A 22,125-nucleotide genomic window follows, 5' to 3' on the forward strand; every position below is an offset into this window, starting at 1 on the left:
TGAGGAAGACTGGCCCTGGGCTAACATCCATGCCCATCTTCCTCTACTTTATATGGGATAACGCCACAGCATGGCTTGACAAGCGGTGTGTCAGTCCGCACCCAGGATCTGAACCTTCGAACCCTGGGCCGCTGAAGTGGATTAACCGCTATGCCACTGGGCCGGCCCCTCCAGGAATTTAGTTTAATAAAGGAAATGAATGGCCGGCCCCATGGCTTAGTGGTTAAGTGTGTGCGCTCCACTACTGGCGGCCCGGGTTCAGATCCCAGGCGCACACCGACGCACCGCTTCTCCGGCCATGCTGAGGCCGTGTCCCACATACAGCAACTAGAAGGATGTGCAACTATGACATACAACTATCTGCTGGGGCTTTGGGAAAAAATAAATAAATAAAAATTATAAAAAAAAAAAAAAAAGGAAATGAAGGAAGATATACAGAACTGAAGGCAACAGTATGTATGAAGTATTCCTAAAACAGAGAAATCTAAAGCATAGGAAAATAAACAGGGAAAGACTCTGGTAGAAGAATTTGGTAAGGTGGTTAAGGGAAAGATTATACAGGGCCTTGTAGATCATGTTAAGAATTTTTAATTTTACTGTCAGGATAATGAGAGGAGTCTTGATAAGAATTTTGGTTAAAAAAGATTATGCTGAGAGTGGGCCCCAATCCAATATGGCTGATGTCCCTACGAAAAGGGAAATTTGGACACAGAGACAGGTATGCACAGAGGGAAGACGATATGAGGACACGCAGGGAGAAGACGGCCATGTGCCTGGAATGATGCATTTACAAGCCAAGGAACACCAAGGATTGTTGGCAAACACCAGAAGCTAGAAGAGGCAAAGAAGGATTCTCTCCTTCAGCCATCAGAGAGCGCACGGCTCTGCCAACACCTTGATTTTGGATTGTCTCACACACCCCAGAAGTGTGAGACAATAAATTACTGTTGTTTTAAGTAAAAAAAAATTTAAAAAGATTATGTTAGCTGAAGTCTGAAGAATGGATTACAGAACAACAAGAATGGATGCAGGAAATTGTTGCAGGAAAGCGATGAGGTGAATCTGACTAAAATGATGGTGTCAGAGATCGAAGTGGATTCAGTTGTGAATAGGGCTTTTTGAATGACTGAATTTGGAAGGAGAGGCAGGAGTCAAGGATGAATCTAGATATCGACTTGAACAAGAAGGGGAATGATAATGGTGGTTACTGATATAGGGAATGCTGGAGGAGGAGCAGCTTTAAGGGGAAAAGAAAATAAACTCAGTTTTGGATGTGTTGAATTAGAGGCTGCTTGAGAAACATCCAAGTGAAGTGTTGAGTAGGTGCTGGATCTACGGGTCTGCTAGAGCTAACAAGAGAGGCTGGAGCTAATGACTGGAAGCCATGGCAACTGGACGATGCATGTACATGAGGCTGTCAAATAGCTGCCTTGTGAGAGAACAAGAGGAGAACCACACAGAACCCCGCGGATGCCATACTTAACGACAAGGAAGGACAGGCAAAGACAATGAAAGATATCGAGTGGAGATAACGGAGAGGAAAACAAGGAGATTGGGGTGTACCAAAAACCCAGGAAAAACAAAGTTCGAAAAAGAGAGAATAGTTAGCTGTTCTGAAGGTTCCTAAGAGATGAGGACTGAAAAGAATAATCTGTGACTTCTGTTAGAGAATGGAGAAAGCAGAATACAAAGTGAAGTGAGTGTAAGAGTGAGTTGGGTGTCCTAGAGGGCAGGATGCACGTGGTCCGTGTGTCTGTGCGCACGGGCGTGCACGTGGGTACACATAATAGAATAATTTAGCCACATAAATAAAGGACTATTGCAGAATGGTGACATTCTCTACCTTTAGATCTACATGTAATTGAGACAATAATGGGATATTCGTACAACCACTATTCCTTCTTTAAGGATGTGGGGATATTTATCAACCAAGAATTTAAGAATTTGTCCAGGAATTTTAATGCAGCTCTCAGGTATGAATAGCTAACTGAATAATAACTGAATAATCTGGTCATCTCATAGTTATGATAAATGGAATGACAGGCTATTAGAAATGATAAACAGAAGATAAATTACACGTAAAGAAAACAATCAGCTAAACTGTTAAACACTAAAGAATAACAAATAGTATGGATTTCAAAAATAGCAAGCCTTTATCCATTCAACTTCATTTTCCTTAATACGATGTTAATAGATATAGCTTTTCCATATAATTTTAACCCAGCCAGTCCTCGATGAAGCGTCAGCTTCTGATGGACTACTCAGTGTCAGAGGTTTGCTTCTTCACCTTCAGGAACAAGTTCTCATTAGCTCTCTCCAACTTGGAGGAGTTCCCTCTTTGACTAACAGATATAAAAAGCTGACAACTTAGAGACAGATCCAAGATATTCTCCCTCTGATGATCAGCTCTGCGAAGGAACGACTGCTTATATCAGGACTCCCTTTTTACCATTAGACAGACTTCAGAAATCTTGCTGATGTAGTTAATGTCCTCTCAACCAACCAAGGCATTTCTTGCTCAAGACCCAGAGCTTCCACTAATACCATTCTTTCCAGTATAAGGGCTCACAATTAAAATACAGAATAAAATCAACTTAAGTTCATAGAGTTTAAGGGTATGCCTCCTTGGCTTTGCCATTTCTTTCGATCTTTTTTTTCTACTCTCCTCCTTCAGCAACTTACATAGCCTCATTTTATAAATATGAAGTCATACATTTTTTTCCCCATGATATTTACTACAGAGTGGAATACATTTTTCAAAGTGCTAAACTCATCATTTAAATAAAATGTAATAAAAATTAAGTATCACTTGCACACACACTAACAGAGAGAAAGGATCTCTGGTAGGCTTAGTAAACTACAGAACTCAAGAAAGGCATATTCAAAGTAAAAGAAGATTAAATGTATGATTAGGAATAATTACGTTTAAAAAATAATTTCAGGTCTCTGTATTTAAGAACTCCTTTATTTTACTGTGAATAATTACAACTACCCAGCTTCTTTCAACTCTTTAAGTACTTAATATTCACAGTCACAGGCTGCATGTCATTGTAAATCTTAGCCCTGCGTAGCTAACACACCAGAACATTAAGAGTGGAACTCCACAGTGTTGTCAGCTCCCTTATTAGTAGAGGAAATGTGACCTATTCCAGTGAATGGGCTCTTTACCAACGTACGGCATGCACTGGAAAGAGTAAGTAAAAAAAATTAGGCTAATATATAATATTACTTTTATTTTCCATAAATCTTTTATTAGGGTGCTGTTGAGATGGCTCATGGTGATGAAAAAGGAATTCTTGATCTCCTTTACTTATATAAACCCCATCTATCTTTCAAAGGCTAGTTGAAATAAAATGACTTGATAAGGACAATCAACAAATATCTAGTACGTGTGAGGTATCATGAAAGTAACAAGAGAAATACCTACTTGAGCTGTACCACACAGGTTCTGATGTGTAGGGTTCTCATATTATTTTCCAAATATTCTAGAATTTTCATTCCTTATCTGAAGAGTTAATAAAGAGAGTGTTTATTTTATCTTTTTTGGTTTACTTTTAATTTCTAGGTGGTAAGAAAATTTTGTTTTTATTTTTATTACTTTCCAGTTTGATTGAATAATGATCTGAGAAATGTCATCTGCATATTTCCAGTTCTTAATATGGTCTTTTCTTTCTTTTTTGATGAAACCTCCATGACCAGTTGAAAAGGTTTATTTCTGAGTATTATCTTAAAAGTAACATCTGTCCAATAAGCATTATACACCTAGGGCAACAGGAATGTCTTTTCATCGCATGCAGGTGGTAGCAATATGAAGACTTAAGAATTGAAGGACTTGGATCGAGTCTGTAGAAATTGCTACATGATTCTATGATGTTTTAAATCTCACAGTAAGAGTGGAAGACAACAGCAAAAGTACAAAGCAGTAGCTTACACTTTGATGAGACCAGGTACTCCCAGAAATAACCTGACAGAAAAGCATGCGTAACCAACGAGAAAACAGCAAACTGAATGATAAAAATGGCCTCTGGAAAACACAGCCACCCACATTCACAACAGTTCCACTGGATTCAAAAGACCTAACGCCTCTGACGTACTTTTCCTTTAGTAAGTTTGTAAATTTCTTGAACTCGCACTTATAATCCTACTGCTTTTTAAAGCTAGTGTTGAGACTGAATCAGCAGCTGTTTTTTTTAATAAATTCAACAGCAATTCAGTGGTGGTGATAAGGCACTGCTAGGCACCTCACTTGAAGAATTCTGAGAATGTCCCACCTTTCCCCAAATCTTATGGTCAAAGCACGAAGTCACAATGCCTACTCCCCTTCCAATAGTTCCACTCAATGTTTAAATATTTATCTGAATAGATAGGGGCATTTTTTCTTTAAATGAACATAGAGGAGCCTTGATAATCAAATAATTTCAGAATGAGACTGCTGTACACTTTGGTGTACATCTTCAAGTATGGACATACTGAAAATAAAGGCCAAAGAACTACTAAAGAATGAAGTTTGCTCTTTCAAAATGTAGACTGGGGAAAGAACAGGAAGAAGCTGGTAAAGGACATTGACAATTACAGAGATTATCCATATACCTTAGGGAGACTGATGGTGAGAGACAGAAGTTTCGCTAACAAATTGAGAATCACTATCCATGCTGTATCACTACCAGCACAGAAAATAATCGTTGAGTTTAACTTTCACAGCTTGTATCACAAAAATTTCCCCCAACAGAGAAAATTATTAACCTAATGCTGAGTATGTTTTTTCCAACCTTAACTGCTCCCTTGAGTGTGCATTTTCCCCTCCTCTCCCATCCCAGTTCCCTTATAGACTAAGCTAATTTTCAAAGTGATAACAAATGTCACTGATCCATCTATTCTCAACCTAGTAGTTCATTTACTTACTATAATAGGAACTCTTCACCACATGTAACCAGCAACAGTTCACTAGTGAAGATGGTTGCTACCTGACAGAGAACAAAGCAAAAGGTGAAGAACCAGAGTCAACCCAATTTGTTGGTTAACTGACTAGTTGACTGTGGATAAAAGTCAGCCAGTTTATTTTGCAATGAACTCTCTATTATATTTAAGACTATAGAACCTCACAATATTGCTGGCAGATTTTGCTCTCTGGAATTTTAAGAGGTGGTACCTTTCTCCCGTAAGAATTTGATTGCCTTTTGCTGATATTTCATCGCCTTCTACTGCTTTCTATGAAGAAAATGCTCTGCCTTCATGGAAGATTTGAGAGAGAGTAAACCTTGTACAAGTCAAAGACATTCAAGATTATAAATTTCCAAATTATTTCCTGAATTCTCTCTCATATGTTATGAATTCTGCAGTACCTTGAATATGTAGTAAAATATAAGAAATAAAAAGTTCCATTGAGAAATTGAATCAGCTGCTTGTCTCCTCTTGAATCAAGTATTCAAAAATACTTTCTTTTCTTTCATTGTTAAAAAAAGTAAATTCTCTAAACACTATGCATATTTTATTAATAGACATGTATATAGAGAATATATAAAATATGTTTTAAAGCCAAATATAAATTATTTTTAGATTATATTTTAGATTATACATCTATTTCCATAATTATACTTTTTTCTCCCATTATTATGAAAATAATTCGCTATTGATATTATATATGCATAATCACTGTCATTTAAAGTGTGAAAAAATATATTATGAAAAAAATAATTTTTATGTTATTCAGCATTAATTCTACAGTTTTAAAAAATAAATTTAAAATACAATATTATATAACAATATTTTACCATTTGGCTAACTCATCTGATTGTTACAGGAGTCTAATTTATAAAGATAACTTTTTGATAGGGTGCTCAGAATTCTTAACGAATTCCTTAAGATGTCTGTCTAGGAATCTGTGTGCCTTCTCCTCTAAACTTGTACTACAGGAGAAAAAGTTATGTTTTAATCAAGTGAATCAAGTTCTTTTGATAGCCCATCCCCAAATCCAGCTACCCCATATTTTCTTAAGCTGCAACTTTTTCAGCTTACTCTCAGGTTAAGGGTGGGTTAAGAATATATTATACACATTAAGGAAAAAACAAATTTCAAAAGATGATTGTTTTCTATCAAACTTCCTTAGTTTACTTATCTTCTAGAGGGCTGATCAACTTTATCCTATATTTTGCTGCTAGGGTTTCCAAACTTAATCTTTCACTGAAACTATACCTACTATAACTGCTCTAAAATTTCAGATTGCTCATGGAGAGATCATCAGATAATGATGTTACAACAGAAACAATAAAAAAAATAGATGCAAGGCTAAACTTTTTGTTCTCAATTCATCTACAGCTCTGAATAATTTCAGCAGTGTTTAGTTCTCCTTTAGATTTACATGCTACTTTCATAATTTGTGAGAAAAAAAGAGGTCACATAACTGCTTTTCCTTCTACTTTATTGTAAAAACATTTCAACTTATTTAAGAGCAGGTGTGTAGGTGATTGCGTGAGTATATGTAAATGTATGCAGTAGAGAAATAGAAGAAAATTATGAAAATACTCGAAAAGCTATGACCGTAGAGTAAAATATGATATATATTAACGTATACATGTTAATGAATAAGGGAAAAACACAGGATTTACACTACTGATGAAATGATAATTTACAAGTTAACTTGCATTAAGTAATCTTCTGAGTTTCCTCAACCCCGAAACGGGGATAAAAATACTTCCTTCAGAGATTTGTTTAGAGGGAAATAAAATAATATACTTGAGTACCTGAAAACCATAAAGCACTGTGGTGTTATTTTCAGATTGTTCAAACTATAAAAAGCAGTGGTGCTATTATTGAGATGAAACTTTGTAGACTGGTATTTATATTAGACTTTTAGAAGCTATTCCAACTTAAATTATAAAAATGTATTTTAAATTTTTTATTTACACTAAACTCATATTTAATCCATACTTAAAACTAAGGATAATTCAATGACTGTTTTGCTTACTTTATGACAATAGTATATGGAAGGAGTTAACATTATATAAATAAAATTTAATTTATTTAATAACATCCCAGGCTAGTATACGTTTTCATAATCAAGAACTTAATAATTCTGGTTAATTCACAGCATACATGCTACTAACTTATACCAGTCATCAATAAGTTAATACGGTGATTGAAATTTAACAAAGAAATAGGTAAAGGAAATTCAGTGTTGACTACTGTCTTTTTCCAAAATACATTCAGTTAAAAAAAATCATTTCATTCTATTCATCAGTTACATACCTTTATATGTATGTGTATATATATATATTTATTTATATATATATATATTCTCAATTAATAAGCTGTGGTCAGAATTGTCAAGCAGAGTCTTAGCTATCTAAGGAAAAGTAGAGGGGAGAGACATTGGCACTAGATTAAATAATTCTTTTGGCAATTCTTTAGTAGTTTCACGATCAAAACAGTATTAAAACAAAGAAGTAAAGGTCAAAGCGAAATCTTAAACTGAAATTACTGAGGTGAAACTGCCAGAAGATTCCTTCTTTGGTGAGACAGTCTCCCTCTCCCTCTTCCTCACTGTTTGTGGTGACTTCTAAATGTAGAGTGGTCTGATAAAGCTAACATAGCTGGGAGGAAGAGAAGAATGCCAGAACATCTCTTCTGTTGTATAAATTATTTAGATAGAGAAGATTGTCATAAAATTCTGGGGTAGTTTTCAAAGTGAAACACTAGCCTCTACTTACTAAACACGTAACAATGTTGCTCCCATGTCTGAGCGCTCGTTACGCATCAGACACTGAAGAAGGTGCTCTACATACATCGTTCTTAGAACAGCCCTGCAAGTAGGAATTATTACAATGATGCTAACTGTTACAAACAGGGACCTCAAGAGCTTATGTGAATTATTCAAGATTATAAAACCAAAAAGGAGCAGGGTTGAAATCTGAGACCAAGTCCATCTAACAGCAAAGCACATGCTTTCTCTGCTACAATGGTCTGTCTGCTTCAGGGAATAAATATGATAGACGCATGTATAAACTGAAGTTAACCAGAGTTTTCTTCTTACAGCTGTTTTCAAGCCTCCATTCTAATCGTTACAGACTGCAGTTTATATTTCAATTTACAAAAGCCATTTTTTATCTGTTATGGAATCTGACACAGAATATATAGTATATAAATCTGAATTGTGATTATCCTACTCAATGAATATGCTTTTCTAGGGCATGCATACATTATTTTTTTGTACCTACTTTCTATTGTACTAACACTTAAATGTGAACGAAGAAGACTTCAAATGAACAGTATTAGGATGGAAAAGGGGGACAAAATTTCAGATAAAATATAAACAATTAAAAAAATATTTTGTATAAAGATTTATATAAATATAAAAAATTAGGCAAAATAGATACTTAAAAAAAGGATTTTGATAAATGTGGTAACTGAGTGGGTAATTTTTTAAAAAAAACATGAACTTATAAAAAAAGACTCAAGAAGAATGGATAATCAAATATCCCCTGATTAAAGAAATCAGGCTCAGATGGTTTTATAGACAAGTTTTACTCAAGCTATAAGAAACAGATAATTCCTCTTATACAAACTGATTAGACAGTAGAAGGAGGGAGAGAGAAATATAATCTTAAGATCAAAGACTTACAAGGACAGACTAGAAAAGAAAATTATAGATTTATCTCACCTATGAATATAGGTGTAGAAATTCAATGCTAGCAAATACTAGCAGATTGAATACAGTTGGTATTTCTTTTTTTTTGTAGTGATGTAGCAGAGCTTATCTCAGGAACGCAAGAACCATCAATATCAGAAATTTAATAATGTAATACATTATCAGATTAAAGGAGGAGAAAGGATCCTAATCAATCTTTATCAATAGAATAAGCGTTTGATAAAATTCAACACTCATTCATGATAAGCACTCTCAGTAATATAGAAAAAGAAGGGAAATCAAACTTAATGGTGAAATTATAAGTATTTTCTGTAAATTCAGGTACAAACAAATCTACCCACTCTCATCACTTCTATTTTGCTTTATACTAGAGGTCTTGTCCAATGCCGTAAGACAAAAAAAGAAAAATCAGAGATGTAATAATAAAAATAGTAACTAGAAAGAGATAAATTTATTCGAATACATAGTTGACTGAATTAGCTACATAAACATCCAAGAGAATCTACAATCTGCTAGATTTAAGAAGAGAATCAATTCCAAAATACTTGGTATTTACCCAAAGGAGTTGAAAACGTATCCACACAAACACTGCACATGGATGTTAATAGCAGCTTTATTTATAACTGCTGAAACTTAGAAGCAACCAAGCTGTCCTTCAGTAGGTGAATGGTTAAATAAACTGTGGTACATCCAATGGACTATTATTCAGCACTAAAAAGTGAGATATCAAGACATGAAAAGACATAGAAGAAACTTCAACATATATTACTAAGTAAAAGAAATCAATCCAAAAAGGCTACATACTGTATGATTCCAACTATATGACATTCTGGAAAAGGCAAAACTATGGAAGCAGTAAAAGGATCAGTGTTTACATCCTAGTGGTTGAGGGGGAGAGAGGGATGAACAGGTGGAGCATAGTGGGTTTTTAGGGTAGTGAAACTACTCTGTACAATACTACAATGGTGGATGTATGTCATTATACACATTTGATCAAACCCATAGAATGTACAACACCAAGAGTGAACCCTAACGTAAACTATGGACTTTGGATGATAATAATATGTCAATGTAGGTCCATCAATTGTAACAAATGTACCACTCTGTGGGGGATGTTGATAACAGGGGAAGCTATGCATGTGTAGGGGCAGGGAGTGTATGGGAAATCGCTGTACTTTCTGCTCAATTTTGCTGTAAACCTAAAACTGTGCCAAAATATAAAGTCTATTAAAAAAAAAAGAGAATCAAACAAGTTTGCTAATTATAAAACGAATCTAAAATAAACAATAATCTTTCTATTATACTAGCAATAATCGACTAGAAAACATAATAGTATAAAAGATATTATTCACAAAACTAACAAAATAATCTATTTGTCCTTCATATGGACATCTAATAGGAATCTCTAAACTCACACGTTCAAAATTGAACACTGATTTCCACCTTCCAACCTGCTCCTCCTACAGTCTTCCTTATATAAGTAAATGAACACGCTAAAACACCATCTGTCTAGCCTAGGCCAAAAACTTCGGATTCATCCTTCAGCCCTTTCTTTTATACCTCACATTAAACCAGTCAGCAAAATTTATTGGTTCTGCTTTCAAAATACATCTGACAACTTCTCATCACCTCTTCTGCTATCCCTTAGTTCTCAGCTACCAAAGCTTCCTCCTCATCTCTGTTTTGCCGTTGTCCTCCTATAGTCTATTTTCCATATACAGTCATGGGTCACTTGATGAAGGGGACACGTTCTGAGAAATTTAGGCAATTTCGTAGTTGTCTGAACATCATAAAGTGTACTTACACAAACCTGGATGGTATAGCCTACTGCACTGCTTAGGCTATACAGTACTAATCTTGTGGGACCACTATTGTATATGTGGTCCGTCCTTGACCAAAATGTTATGTGGGGCGTGACTGTAGTAGCCAAAGTAATCCTTTTACATGTAAGTCAGATCATGTCATCACTCTGCTCAAAACCTTCAAATGGCTTCTCATCTCATTTGGTATAAAAGTCAAAGTCTTTAAGGTCACACGAGATCTGACCCACTGATAACCTCTCTGTTTATCTCCTTCTACTCTCCTCTTCACTCATTCCATTCTATACATAGTCTACTTATTGTTCCCCTAACACAGTAAGCATGCTACTATCTTCGCACTTGCAAAGATGAAATACTTTTCCTCAAGAAATCTACACATAACTCACTCTCTCACTTCCTTTAGGTTCTCTTCTCAAGTGTCTCCTTACCAGCTAGACCTTCTCTGAGCCCCATACATAAAGCAGCAGCTCTTCTTTAATGTTCTCCCAACTCCTCCTCCTTGGCGTTCTCTATCTCGCTATTCTCTCTTTTCTTCAGTGGCACCTATCCTCAACTAACACACTACATGTTTACTTTCTTGCTTATTGTCTGTATATCCTCCGCTAAATGCAAATTCTATGAGGCCGGGTACTCTTTTTTTCACTGCTATATCCCCAGTAACTGGAACAGTGTCTGTTTTATAGTACGTATGCAAATGTATTATTGAAAAAATAATGCATTGGTTTTTATGTTATGCATTATATTTTTCTTTACAGTTGAAATATATCATAAAAATGAATAAAATAAGTTCTAAAGTGAACTAAACTTTGAATATTCTTCAGATAGCAACATTTCATGTAAATAATGTAGTATATTTTTCTTTTCTATACGTAGTATTGCTGTTGATGGGGATTATATATCTGATTTAAGAGTATATAAAAAAAATTTGTTTTCCATCACAAAGCTTTAGCAAATTGACCCAGAACTCTGAGACTTATCATAATTAGGAACACATAAAGAGATTTTGGGTTTAGTAACATTCAAACTATTAAACTTTTAAAACAAAAATCTCATTTCAGACAAGGGTGTAAGGGGAAGGATTTAAAACTGCTTACTCAAATTTAAAATAGCAACTTTTCTTAGTAAAATTCTAGTTTATCATAAAATGAAAGTCTCATATTACTTGAACTGTTAATATTCCTTTCCGACCTTTTAAAATCAACTCTCTCCTAACCTTTCTGTTTCACTCAAGAGCTAGGATGTAGTGGACAAATAGCACAGAGTACGAGTGACATCAGTGAGAATGGCAGAGTACGGACTGCAGAAAAGCTGCTCCTCCAAAAACACAAGGAGAACACTGGCAAAGATTATCAAAATAAACTTTTTCACAACTCTGGAAATCAAACAAAGGTCTGCAGCAAGCCGAAGAGTGCATATTCAAGAGAAACAGCTAAATCTCAGTAATAAGGTGAGCCTCATGGTTTTAATTTGCCCTACCTTCATTTCCCTCTCTTCAGCTCCACGGCCACCTTGAAAAACAACAATCCCACAAACCAGCAGTCTAGCAACCACTGGACGGGGCAGAGTGGTTCTAGAGCTCCAAAAAAGCACCATTTCAGGGAACTGGGATTACCTGACCTGTCTGCCCATTCCCTGGAAAGCTCTCCTCACAGTGTTTGTCTTTATTTGACCTGACTCAGAGCTCTCAGTGCAAACAGCCTTTTTCCTGCAGGTATTTGTCACAAATAGTCAGCAGCAGTTGTTTAATACTGTAGCTGCCCGATGCCACCCTAAGTAGGAGGCAAACAAGAAGGTGATGATAAAAATTAAAAATTAAAATTAAAAGCTGGTGAATGCAATGTCCATAGGGGGCTCTGAAAGCTCTTGACATATTCCTGGGAATCTAGAAGCCCATCCAAGCATATGTAGGCTGTTTGCAGGCCCAGGACAGACCTGAGAAGGTCTTAAGCTCTCATCTTTGTTGACCTTGAGGCTTTGAGCAGGTAGGAAGTGAAGGCTAAGGCAGAGGTGTAGACCGTCTGCCTGAGTGTTGAAGATGTGCCCCAACATGCACATAGAGCCCCTCAGCAAAAGCTGGGAGACTTACTGGGCACAGAAACTTCAGGAAATCTCTGTCTAATAATTAGCTGACGCTTAAGCTAACTAAGCAGTGGTCACACTTGACAAAGAACATAAATTATACAGGCTTAGTTAAGAAAATTAACTAACTAAATAAATATTATCAACAACAACAATCACCACCACAACAAACAGCAACAAAAACCTTGGACAGAGGGGCAGAATTTGATTTCCAGAGCTGCCATATTATATTATTTAAAAGGTTCAGCTTTCAACAAAAAAAATTATGAGATGTTGAACTTTTTAGACAAAGACTTTATTTTTTATTTATTTATTTTTTTTGGTGAGGAAGACTAGCCCTGAGCTAACATCTGTTGTCAATCCTCCTCTTTTTGCTGAGGAAGATCGGCCCTGGGCTAACATCTGTGCCCATCTTCCTCTACTTTATATGTGGGACACCTGCCATAGTGTGGTTTGATAAGCGGTGCATAGGTCCGTGCCTGGGATCCAAATCTGTGAACCCCAGGCCGCCGAAGCAGAGCATGTGAACTTAAGCACTACACCACCGGGTCAGCCCCCTAGACAAAGACTTTAAATTAGCTAATTTAAATATGCTCAAAGACCTAAAGGAAACCATGTCTAAAGAAATGAAGGAAAGTATGTCTAAAGAACTAAAGGAATGATGTCTCACCAAATATAAAATACCATTTAAGAGAGACAGAAATTATAAAAAGGAATGAAATAGAAATTCTGGAGTACAAAAGTACAGTAACTGAAACGAAAAATTCACTAGAGGGGCTCAACAGCAGACATGAGCTGGCAGAAGAAAGAACAGTGAACACAAAGATAGGTCAATTGAAATTATCCAATTTGAGGATCAGAAAGAAAAAAGAATGTAAATTTGGGAATGTTTTATCATTAAAATGTTACTTTTTACACGTTAGGGCCTATCCTATTAAATTATTAAGGTATCTAAAAAACTCTATATAATATTAATTGAAATTCATTTTCAAGGAAATAATTAAGATAGTGTGGTAATATTGGAATGTTTGAAATATATGAATTATTGTAGCTGAGAGCTTAGTTGACCATATTTATAAAGCCATGTGTTGAGAAAGAATAACAATGTTGAAAAACTTGAATGGCATAGTTTTTAAAAATGTTATTTCTTTGGTCAACCAATAATCAATAAGTGCACATTCTTATTCTATTAACAGCTCTTAGTCTTTCTCTATTTTTATAATTCTTCCTTTGCTTCTGTAATTCTCTCAGTATGTAACAAGTTGATATATAAACAGATACTATGATTGCACAGAGAAAAAGTGAAACTTGCTACCTGAAGGAATATGTCAAAACGATCTTCCTAACAGTATAACCAAATAGACACATGAATATTGTTGCATGAATACAATCATATATTAGAAAATAGCTAGGTTTGAAGGACATATGTGATAACATTATTATGAGCAATAATGATGCTACAGCATATTAATTTTAACATCCATCTTCCTTTAGAGATTGTAAATTAAATCTGCAGATACATACCAGATCTGTTTTTGGAGGATCTGGACACTCAGTGGAGAAATAAGGTGCTGAACTTCTGACTCCACCACTGTCAGGAGCTGGCTTTGGAGGCTGAGCATGCTGTCTGTAAGTAGCACTTTTAGGAGTCCAACAAAACAGATTGATTGATTCTCGCACACATCGTTCAATGTCAATTTCTAGATAGAAAGTTTTAAAAAAAGCAAACATATGGAATTTAGACTGCTGTGTTTATGTTAAAAGCACAATCTTTCCTAAATGTATATATCCAAATATGGTTAAGATGATAACTAATTAGAAAAGATGTCAGTAAAAAAATAACGTAGATATTAACTAGCATATTTATGACTGGAACGGTAGGGGGTATTTTGTAGTAATATACACATACATATACACATACATATGTAAATATATGCATATATTTTTATGTCTGTTCTATTTGGTATTATCTACATATATACATATATCTACAGTACATATGTCTATATATTTCAGCATATAATTATCTAAACATCATGAAATATAACACATCTCCTTATTTAAGAATCTGCCTCATTTACTCTGATAATATTTTTACTTTTTCAAAGTAAAATAGAGGTTGGGGGGAAGGCTGGAGTTTGGGAGTGGGCAGGCAAAAGATTCAGATGTTGATTCACCGTGACTTCTAGTAAAGCGTACTAAAAGTTTCATTTCCATCTATTAACGAAGATATAAAATAATCAGGGCAAAATTTATTAAAATCTCAACTCTGCATTTCTCCCTTTCTTTTATAATTTCTTTGAGTTAAGTGCAGAAAGGTTTAAGTAAGGTTTCATCGAGAGATTAAATGCACTTGATTAAAATGCTAAAAAAAGAAACATTTTCTTAGATTTCCTTTTCTTTCTCAGATTTGAAGGATATTTAAGCATCTTTGATACAGAGGTAACAGACATAGGAAGATTATTACAACTCCAAGTTAGCGTTTGTGTGTTTTAATGAGACTGTAGCTCTTGAGGTCAATATTCCTGATGGAGTAAGACATTCCTGTACGGGGAAAGTGGAGAGATCACAGAACGACAGTCAAAATTCAAGAAATTGACTAGGATGAAGTTTGGCATGGACTAGTTTTTCTCTTTCTATATTCCTAATGTAAGTAAATGGCAGGACTTCATTTCCTCTGCAGAAGTCCAAGTGTGTCAGCTCAGATAGGCAATGGAGAAAAATATACTACATGTTTGAAATTATAAAGGGATAAGTTCCCTATTTCTCTTTTTGAAACGAGGAGCTTATATATAAGGGGAAAAGGAAATAGGCATTTAAGTCAATTCTGTGGATGGTGCATGAGTCATGCATTTAGAGTTGTCTGCTTTTGTAAGGTAGAAAACTCTTGGAGAAGGGAAGAGAAATGGACACTTATGGAGCATCTGTGATGTGACAGGCATTGTATACTTTCACTTAGCCCATTTAATTCTTAGGAAGATTCTTGTAGACAGGTATTGTAATCCCCCTTATTTCTGCTGAAGATGAAGAAACTAAGGCACAAGGAAGCTAAGTGATTTAATGTGTTAAGTGTGTTATTATGAGTAGAATGTCTGAAGTTACTAAAGGGTTATAAGGCATATTTTATCTTTCAAATCATTTAGATCTGGGATATGGCCAGCAAGTCTGGAAAGCCCAGTTACTCAATTAAGCGTTCCTTTATCTGCTATTAGTGATGTTTGCCAATTTCACAGTTGGTTACTTCCATGGCTACACAGAGGTCAGATTTCATCACCCCATATGCTATTCCTAACATAAATTCTATAAAACAGGGTTAAACATGTTTTGAGACATAGGTTTATTTATGGTCAATACAGTGAAATGTATTTTTTAAAAAGCTCTATAACATAATTATCGACTTGGTATTCCACAAAGAGAAGAACACAGACACCAACTAGAAGAAAAATCAAAGTTTAAGATAGTTCTTCTACTTCACTTAGGAAGGAAGAGATATGCTCAATTCATTTTAGAAAATTTCTACTTAATATGGTTAAGATAAAAATTTGTAGCTAAAGAGAAAACCCTGTCATCGTAAAAAAGTTTATCCCCTTAACACTGTTTAATCTCCAAAAGAAAAGAATTTTGGACCATAGATTTTGCATCTGCAGTACTCAAATCAGTTTGATTTATCTGTCACCCAGTAAAAGCTTGAAGTCAAGTCAATGATCCAGATCAGAGGTTGTAGTTCAGTCCTTAAAATTGCTGGCAATGGAAAAGTCATTTGTATCTGCTTTCAAAACACCCTACCACAACCATAAAAGGCTTACAGTGAATCTTGAGAGTTTACTGGCATCCACCCCAATTCCACCCTGATTATCAGTACTGGCAGATATTCCATTCTCCATTCACTTGACCCATGTCACCTCTTCATCTCAAAATCCTTCCAAAACACTTTATTATAACCAAAATACTATGTAAAATCTCTTGTAAACTGTACATTAGAATATGCAATTATTTTAAGAAAGTAATCTCTCATCCTAGGGCAAGACTGTTTTCTATCTTGCATTATAAGTCTGATGTAACACATTGTGAATAAAGCATGTACCCTGGATTACGATTTCCCAGGTTTGATTCCAAGCTCCATGAGGTACTTTGTGACTCTGAGAGAAATAATTTCTCTAAATCTCGGTTTCTTTATCCTCATCCATTACTATCGTATCTCTCCGAAATACTGAATTATTTTCAAAATGATAAAACACATCTCATGTTTCACATGGACAAGGATAGGCAGAAAAGACATCTCTCCTGAAGCCCTCTGTTCTCTTGCTTTAATGGCCATGAATTGCTTCCTAGATCTAGTGAACAGCTGTTTTCCTGGCAGTTCCCTTACCATCATCTAATTCCCTTTGGCTCTCTCCTATATTTGATCTCTAATTTTGGGGGTAAGATATTATTTACTCTTCCTTGATTTACTCCATCATTTTGGTGGAACATATTTTCCAGTACTTCTAAGAAAGGGTGCATAGAAAGCAAATTATTTTGGAATCTTCCATGTCTTTTAATATTTATTCTGCCCTGGAGTGATGACTGGACTCGGCATAGCATTCTAGGGTTGAATTTTTTTTCCTTCAGAGTTGTGAAAGGCAGTGCTCCATTGTTTTCTTCTGAGAAGTCTGATGCAATTCTTATTGACATGATTTGTACATGATATTCTCCTTTTCTGTACACTTTTAGAAGCCCTGGTGTGCTGAAAGTTCATGATGATATATGGAAGTGTGTATCACTTCACTGTGCTAGGCATTTGACAGTCCTTTTTAACCCTTCAGTTACAGTAGAAGTTCTTGTTTGATGTCTGTGATAATTGCTTTCTTACTGTTTTCTCTTTTCTCTTCTTTCTTCCATCAGAAGAATCTTGAAAACCTTGAATTGACTTTCTAGCTATTTTGCCTTTTCCTCTTACTTTCCATCTATATTTCTGTTCTGTTCTGAGAAAGTTCCTAAACTTCATCATCCAACTATTTTATTATAAAGCTCATTGCATTTCCACATTTTTAATTTCCAGTAAATCTTTTCTGTTCTTTGTTACTTAAAAAAACCCCTGACTTTTCGTAGTTGCAACATCTTCTCATAATTACCTTTCTGAGGATACTCCTCCATTCAGTCTATGCCGAGTCTGTTAGTTGCAGGCTTTCCTTAGAGGTTTGGTGATCTATGACTATACATAGTGAAAAGAACAGCACTAAAAATCCAGTGGAAAGGTTTGTATATGTGGGCAGGGCTTGGTGACTGGTGGACTCACTACAGAGTGATTGGGGGCATGGTCATTTGTTAGAGGACCCCTAAGTAAGGTATTTCTCCTTCTGGGGACATGCCTTCTCTCCAGAGAATAGTTCTCTGATCTGTCCAAACAATCCTTGCCAGCACTCTGGGAACGAACCATGGAGGGGCCTGGGGTTGTAACTTTACACATTCCCTCACTCCTGTTCTCTTCTATGCTGCTGACTCTGAGTCTTGAGACTCTCTGATTCTTTTACTCCAAAGAATACCCCTCTAAATTTACTGTTCCCATGGTCATGTTTTGTATAATTTGCAAAAGTAAAGATATTTACAGCACAATCAGTGAAGACTGCTGTCTTTATTTACACCAGTTTTCCTCCATTACACTTCCTCTTGTGCTGGGCAACATTATAGTGGCTGTGGACACTTTCCAGATACAAGTAAGAGTAAGCTAAATTAGGGGTATATTTAGTTTGGTTTAATGGGATATATTTCCGTGATTTAAAGTCACTTTTGAGTATTGACAAAGATTTTCTCCTTGACCAAACTCTAGCCAGGCTCCTCTAAGCCCTTTCTTGATTATGCTTCAACCCTGGCCTATAAAGACTTGAAGAAAACGCTAACATAGTTTATAAGTGCTCAAGGCCACATCCCTAGGATGACTCTAGCCTCCCTTAAAGTGCCAGCCTGAGAAAAGCCAAGGCTACCAAAAGAATGTACTGTGTGTTCCGGCAACACCTGAAGGTGGAGGCCCCGTCCCCCAGCCTCTGTGGGAGGCTGACTTCTGTTCCAGCAACACCTGAAGGGGGAGTCCCCGTCCCCCAGCCTCTGTGGGAGGCTGACTTCTGTTCTGGCAACACTGAAGGTGGAGGCCCCATCCCCCAGCCTCTGTGGGAAGGCAGGAGTCTCACTTCAGTAAATGCCAGTTAGCAGACTCAGTGGGTTTCACACGGACAAATGCCCCCCTTCACATTCTCTGTAACTTTTCACTTCCCTGAGTCTTCTGAGTCCCTAGTCACCTCCTTCCCTATTCCTTCATTCTCCCTTTAAAATGCCCAGTCACCTCTCTACAAACGAAGTTGAGTTCATTCCTGGTGGACTCTTCCTTACTGCAACAGTTACTACTGATGAAAACCTGTCCTTACCACTTTAACTAGTGTCTGGCTTTGTTCATCTTTGACAATATAGTGAAGTTATTGCCAGCTCTAGAAATGACTTCCTGGAATATTCCCACCACCTGCTACACAGGAACAGAAGTTGTAATGCAATATGAATGTGTTCCAGCACCAGAAGGTTATGAGTAGGAGAAACACAGTTGAAACGTATACAGCCAAAAATCAGAATGAAAAAAATTCTTCCAAACATTAAACATGTAAAATTATAAGCAAAGAATCTGGTTCTCATTGATGCCTGATCAAAAGAGAGACGCTCCTTCCAGGAATAGACGCGATAATGCTATATATACAATTATAAGTGTACCACTTTTTTTTTCTTTTTTGATATGAATTTCACAAAATAGCATTTTTATATTTATAGGAAACAAACCTGCAGCACTACAACAAACAGGCTACACCTGTGTTAAGTCATGTTTTATGCACTCCTACTACCAATAATGAAAAACAAATTGCAACCAACTCTGCCAGTGGAAAGACTGATTGTCTATTTTCTCTATAGAAAGCATTGTACAATTACTGTCAGATGAAGAGGTGATCAATGAGTATGAAGCAAAAAAGGATGAAAAAATATAGAGGTATGTCAGATATTTAATAAAAATATTATGTTATTTTCCTGTTTTGTAATTTGTTGTGATCTCTTTGCTTATTCTAAATATTCTTTTAATGGACTAATTTTGTATTGTAATTTATATCCTCTTCTTAGAGAGGGCTGCCTTTGCATAAGCTTCAGGCCACAGAATCTGGATCTGGACCTGTCTTCCAGTCTTCTGCCGGGCTGCAGAGGAGGAGACTCTTGGCTAGCAGGGTGGGAGCAAAGATCTTTGGGGTGGGAGACATGAACTGTTCCTTAGGCATAGATTCAATTGATTCTTCTCTGGTTTCTGCCTCATTTTTCATTCACTTTCAATTCCTAAGACACTTAGGTGCTCTGCATCAAGACCTGGCTTGCTTCTTGCTGGTACCATCCTTAGCAGGAAGGTTTTGGTTTTCTTTGCTTTATTAAGTGGGTTACTGCTGATGTACTTGCTTTCTGTCTTCCAAGTGTTCGCTGATATGTCTTGTCTACTAGCGCACTTCTTACATTCTTTGTTCTTAAAATTAGACTTTTTCATTCCCTTACTGTCACATTAGTGACGTTTCAGAAGGGAGCAGAGATAAACATACACGTACGGTTTGTCAATCTTAATCAGAAAAGTTTCCAACTTTAAGGTTCTGATTCAGAAAGGGTGGGAAGGAAGTTAGGAGATGGGCAGGGAGGGCGTGAAACCTGGCCCCGGTCCGGCTCCTGGCCTGCAAAGGGGCAGCTAGATATTCGCTCAGAGAGCAGTACAACCACGGCACGCTGAAAAGAGCACCAGCCTGGGAGGCAGCACCATCAATGATTCAATTACTTACCAGCTGGATGGCTGCGGCCCACTCATTTTTCTGCCTCTTTTTTCTCAATCATAAAATAGGGAATTATTACTTAATTTCTGGGAGTGTTATGAGGAATAAATAAGATTGTTCCAGCACACAGTAGGAATTCAAGGGTTTTACAGACAGCTCAGATATAAAAACACATGAAAGGTCGCAGCACTTTAACTGAAATAAAAAAAGGCATCAGCCTTCGATCCCAGTTAGTCTACCTTCTTGTTTTAAATACAGGTGACACATAGGTTAATTTTCCATTTTGCACTTGATAGATATCTTTTTTTTTTTTTAGAGACATCACTTTTTATTTTTAATTTTTTAAATTTTTTGACGAGGAAGATTGGCCCTGAGCTAATATCTGTGCCCATCTTCCTCTATTTTGTATATGGGACACTGCCACAGCATGGCTTGATGAGTGGTATGTAGGTCCACGCCCAGGATCCGAACCCACGAACCCCAGGCCGCCGAAGCGGAGCACACGAACTTAACCACTACGCCACCGGGCCGGCCCAATAGATATCTCTTTAGAAAGAGACTGGCTTTTAAAAAATATTCTTTTTTATCTTTCAAAATCCAAAAACTTGGAATATTATTCAGTGATAAAAAGAAATGAGCTATCAAACCATGAGCAAATATGGCAGAGCCATTTGAAACTGCTGATATGGAAAATTCTACTTTTGTAAGCAAATAACATGTTCCCCCGTATGGTAAAAAGTACTGGATTTGGGCTCCAAATGCTAGTTACTAACATATAATAATGAACATTCCACAACATCACTGTGTCTCAGTTATTTCAAGACTAAAATGGAGATAAGAAAATCTACCTAATATAGTTGTGATATTTATACAAGATAAAAAATTTTAAAAGCTTTGTAAATTCCAAAAGGGATTCAAAGTTTGTTATAACTAGAGATTATCTACATTGCCCAAATTTTCAATTCACAATCTAGCTTTCAAAATGAACCTTACCATATGAGAGTTAACAATGCACAAACTTAGGTTTAGGTCTAAATATTATTTCTCTATACCAATGTGTCCATAAAGGCCACCCTACTGTTTATTTAATTAAATTGAACTAAAAGTGAGTTCTTACTATAGTCAAGGTATAGTATTAAGTGCTGAGGGATCATTAAGACGAGTAATTGCTGAGAGATGTTGGAGTTTGGTCCAGTCAGAGCAAGAGATTCCATGGAGCACCTTGGGTATTTAGTTAAGAACCTAGACACATCACATTCTTGGACTAAGTAAAAAATTAAGAGACCCACTTTAACAAAGAATAAAACCAAATTCACCTGGACAAAAGGACCCACCAATTATTTAGCTGTCTGGCAGAACAAAACTCAACACTCTTTAAAGAAAGATGATAAAATCCAGACTCCTTACAATGTATCTTTATTAATATCCACTATATAATTAACAATAACTAGACATGCAAAGCAGAAAAATGTGACCTATCATCAAGAGAAAAAGAAGTCGACATAAATAGACCCACAAGATGATCCAGAATTGGAATTAGCAGACAAGGACCTTAAGGTAATTACTATAAATATGTCCAAGGACTTAAAGGAAAATATAGTCAAAGTGAATGGACAGAGAAATGCAAGCAATAAAAAAGGACTAAAGTGAAATATTACAACAGAAAAGTACATTATCTGAAGTGAAATTTTACTAAAAGGTCTTAAAAGTAAGGTAAATACCAAGAGAATTACCCTGGAGAACAACACAGTCAATCTGCTAAATA

The 22,125-nt window shown here is 36.1% G+C and overlaps 1 protein-coding gene across 6 annotated transcripts in view; it reads right to left on the minus strand.

Moving 5' to 3' along the window:
• The window catches only part of TBCK (TBC1 domain containing kinase), a 211,753-nt gene that overhangs the window by 61,167 nt on the left and 128,461 nt on the right, over positions 1 to 22,125 (minus strand). For all 6 annotated transcript variants that reach the window (XM_058549863.1, XM_058549864.1, XM_058549862.1 and 3 more), the window contains one exon: positions 14,068 to 14,243. In XM_058549863.1, coding sequence (XP_058405846.1) covers positions 14,068 to 14,243 — 176 coding nt within the window. The remainder of the gene's footprint in view (positions 1 to 14,067; positions 14,244 to 22,125) is intronic.

This window comes from Diceros bicornis, chromosome 11 (genome assembly GCF_020826845.1).
Source record: "Diceros bicornis minor isolate mBicDic1 chromosome 11, mDicBic1.mat.cur, whole genome shotgun sequence".
Taxonomy (NCBI): domain Eukaryota; kingdom Metazoa; phylum Chordata; class Mammalia; order Perissodactyla; family Rhinocerotidae; genus Diceros; species Diceros bicornis.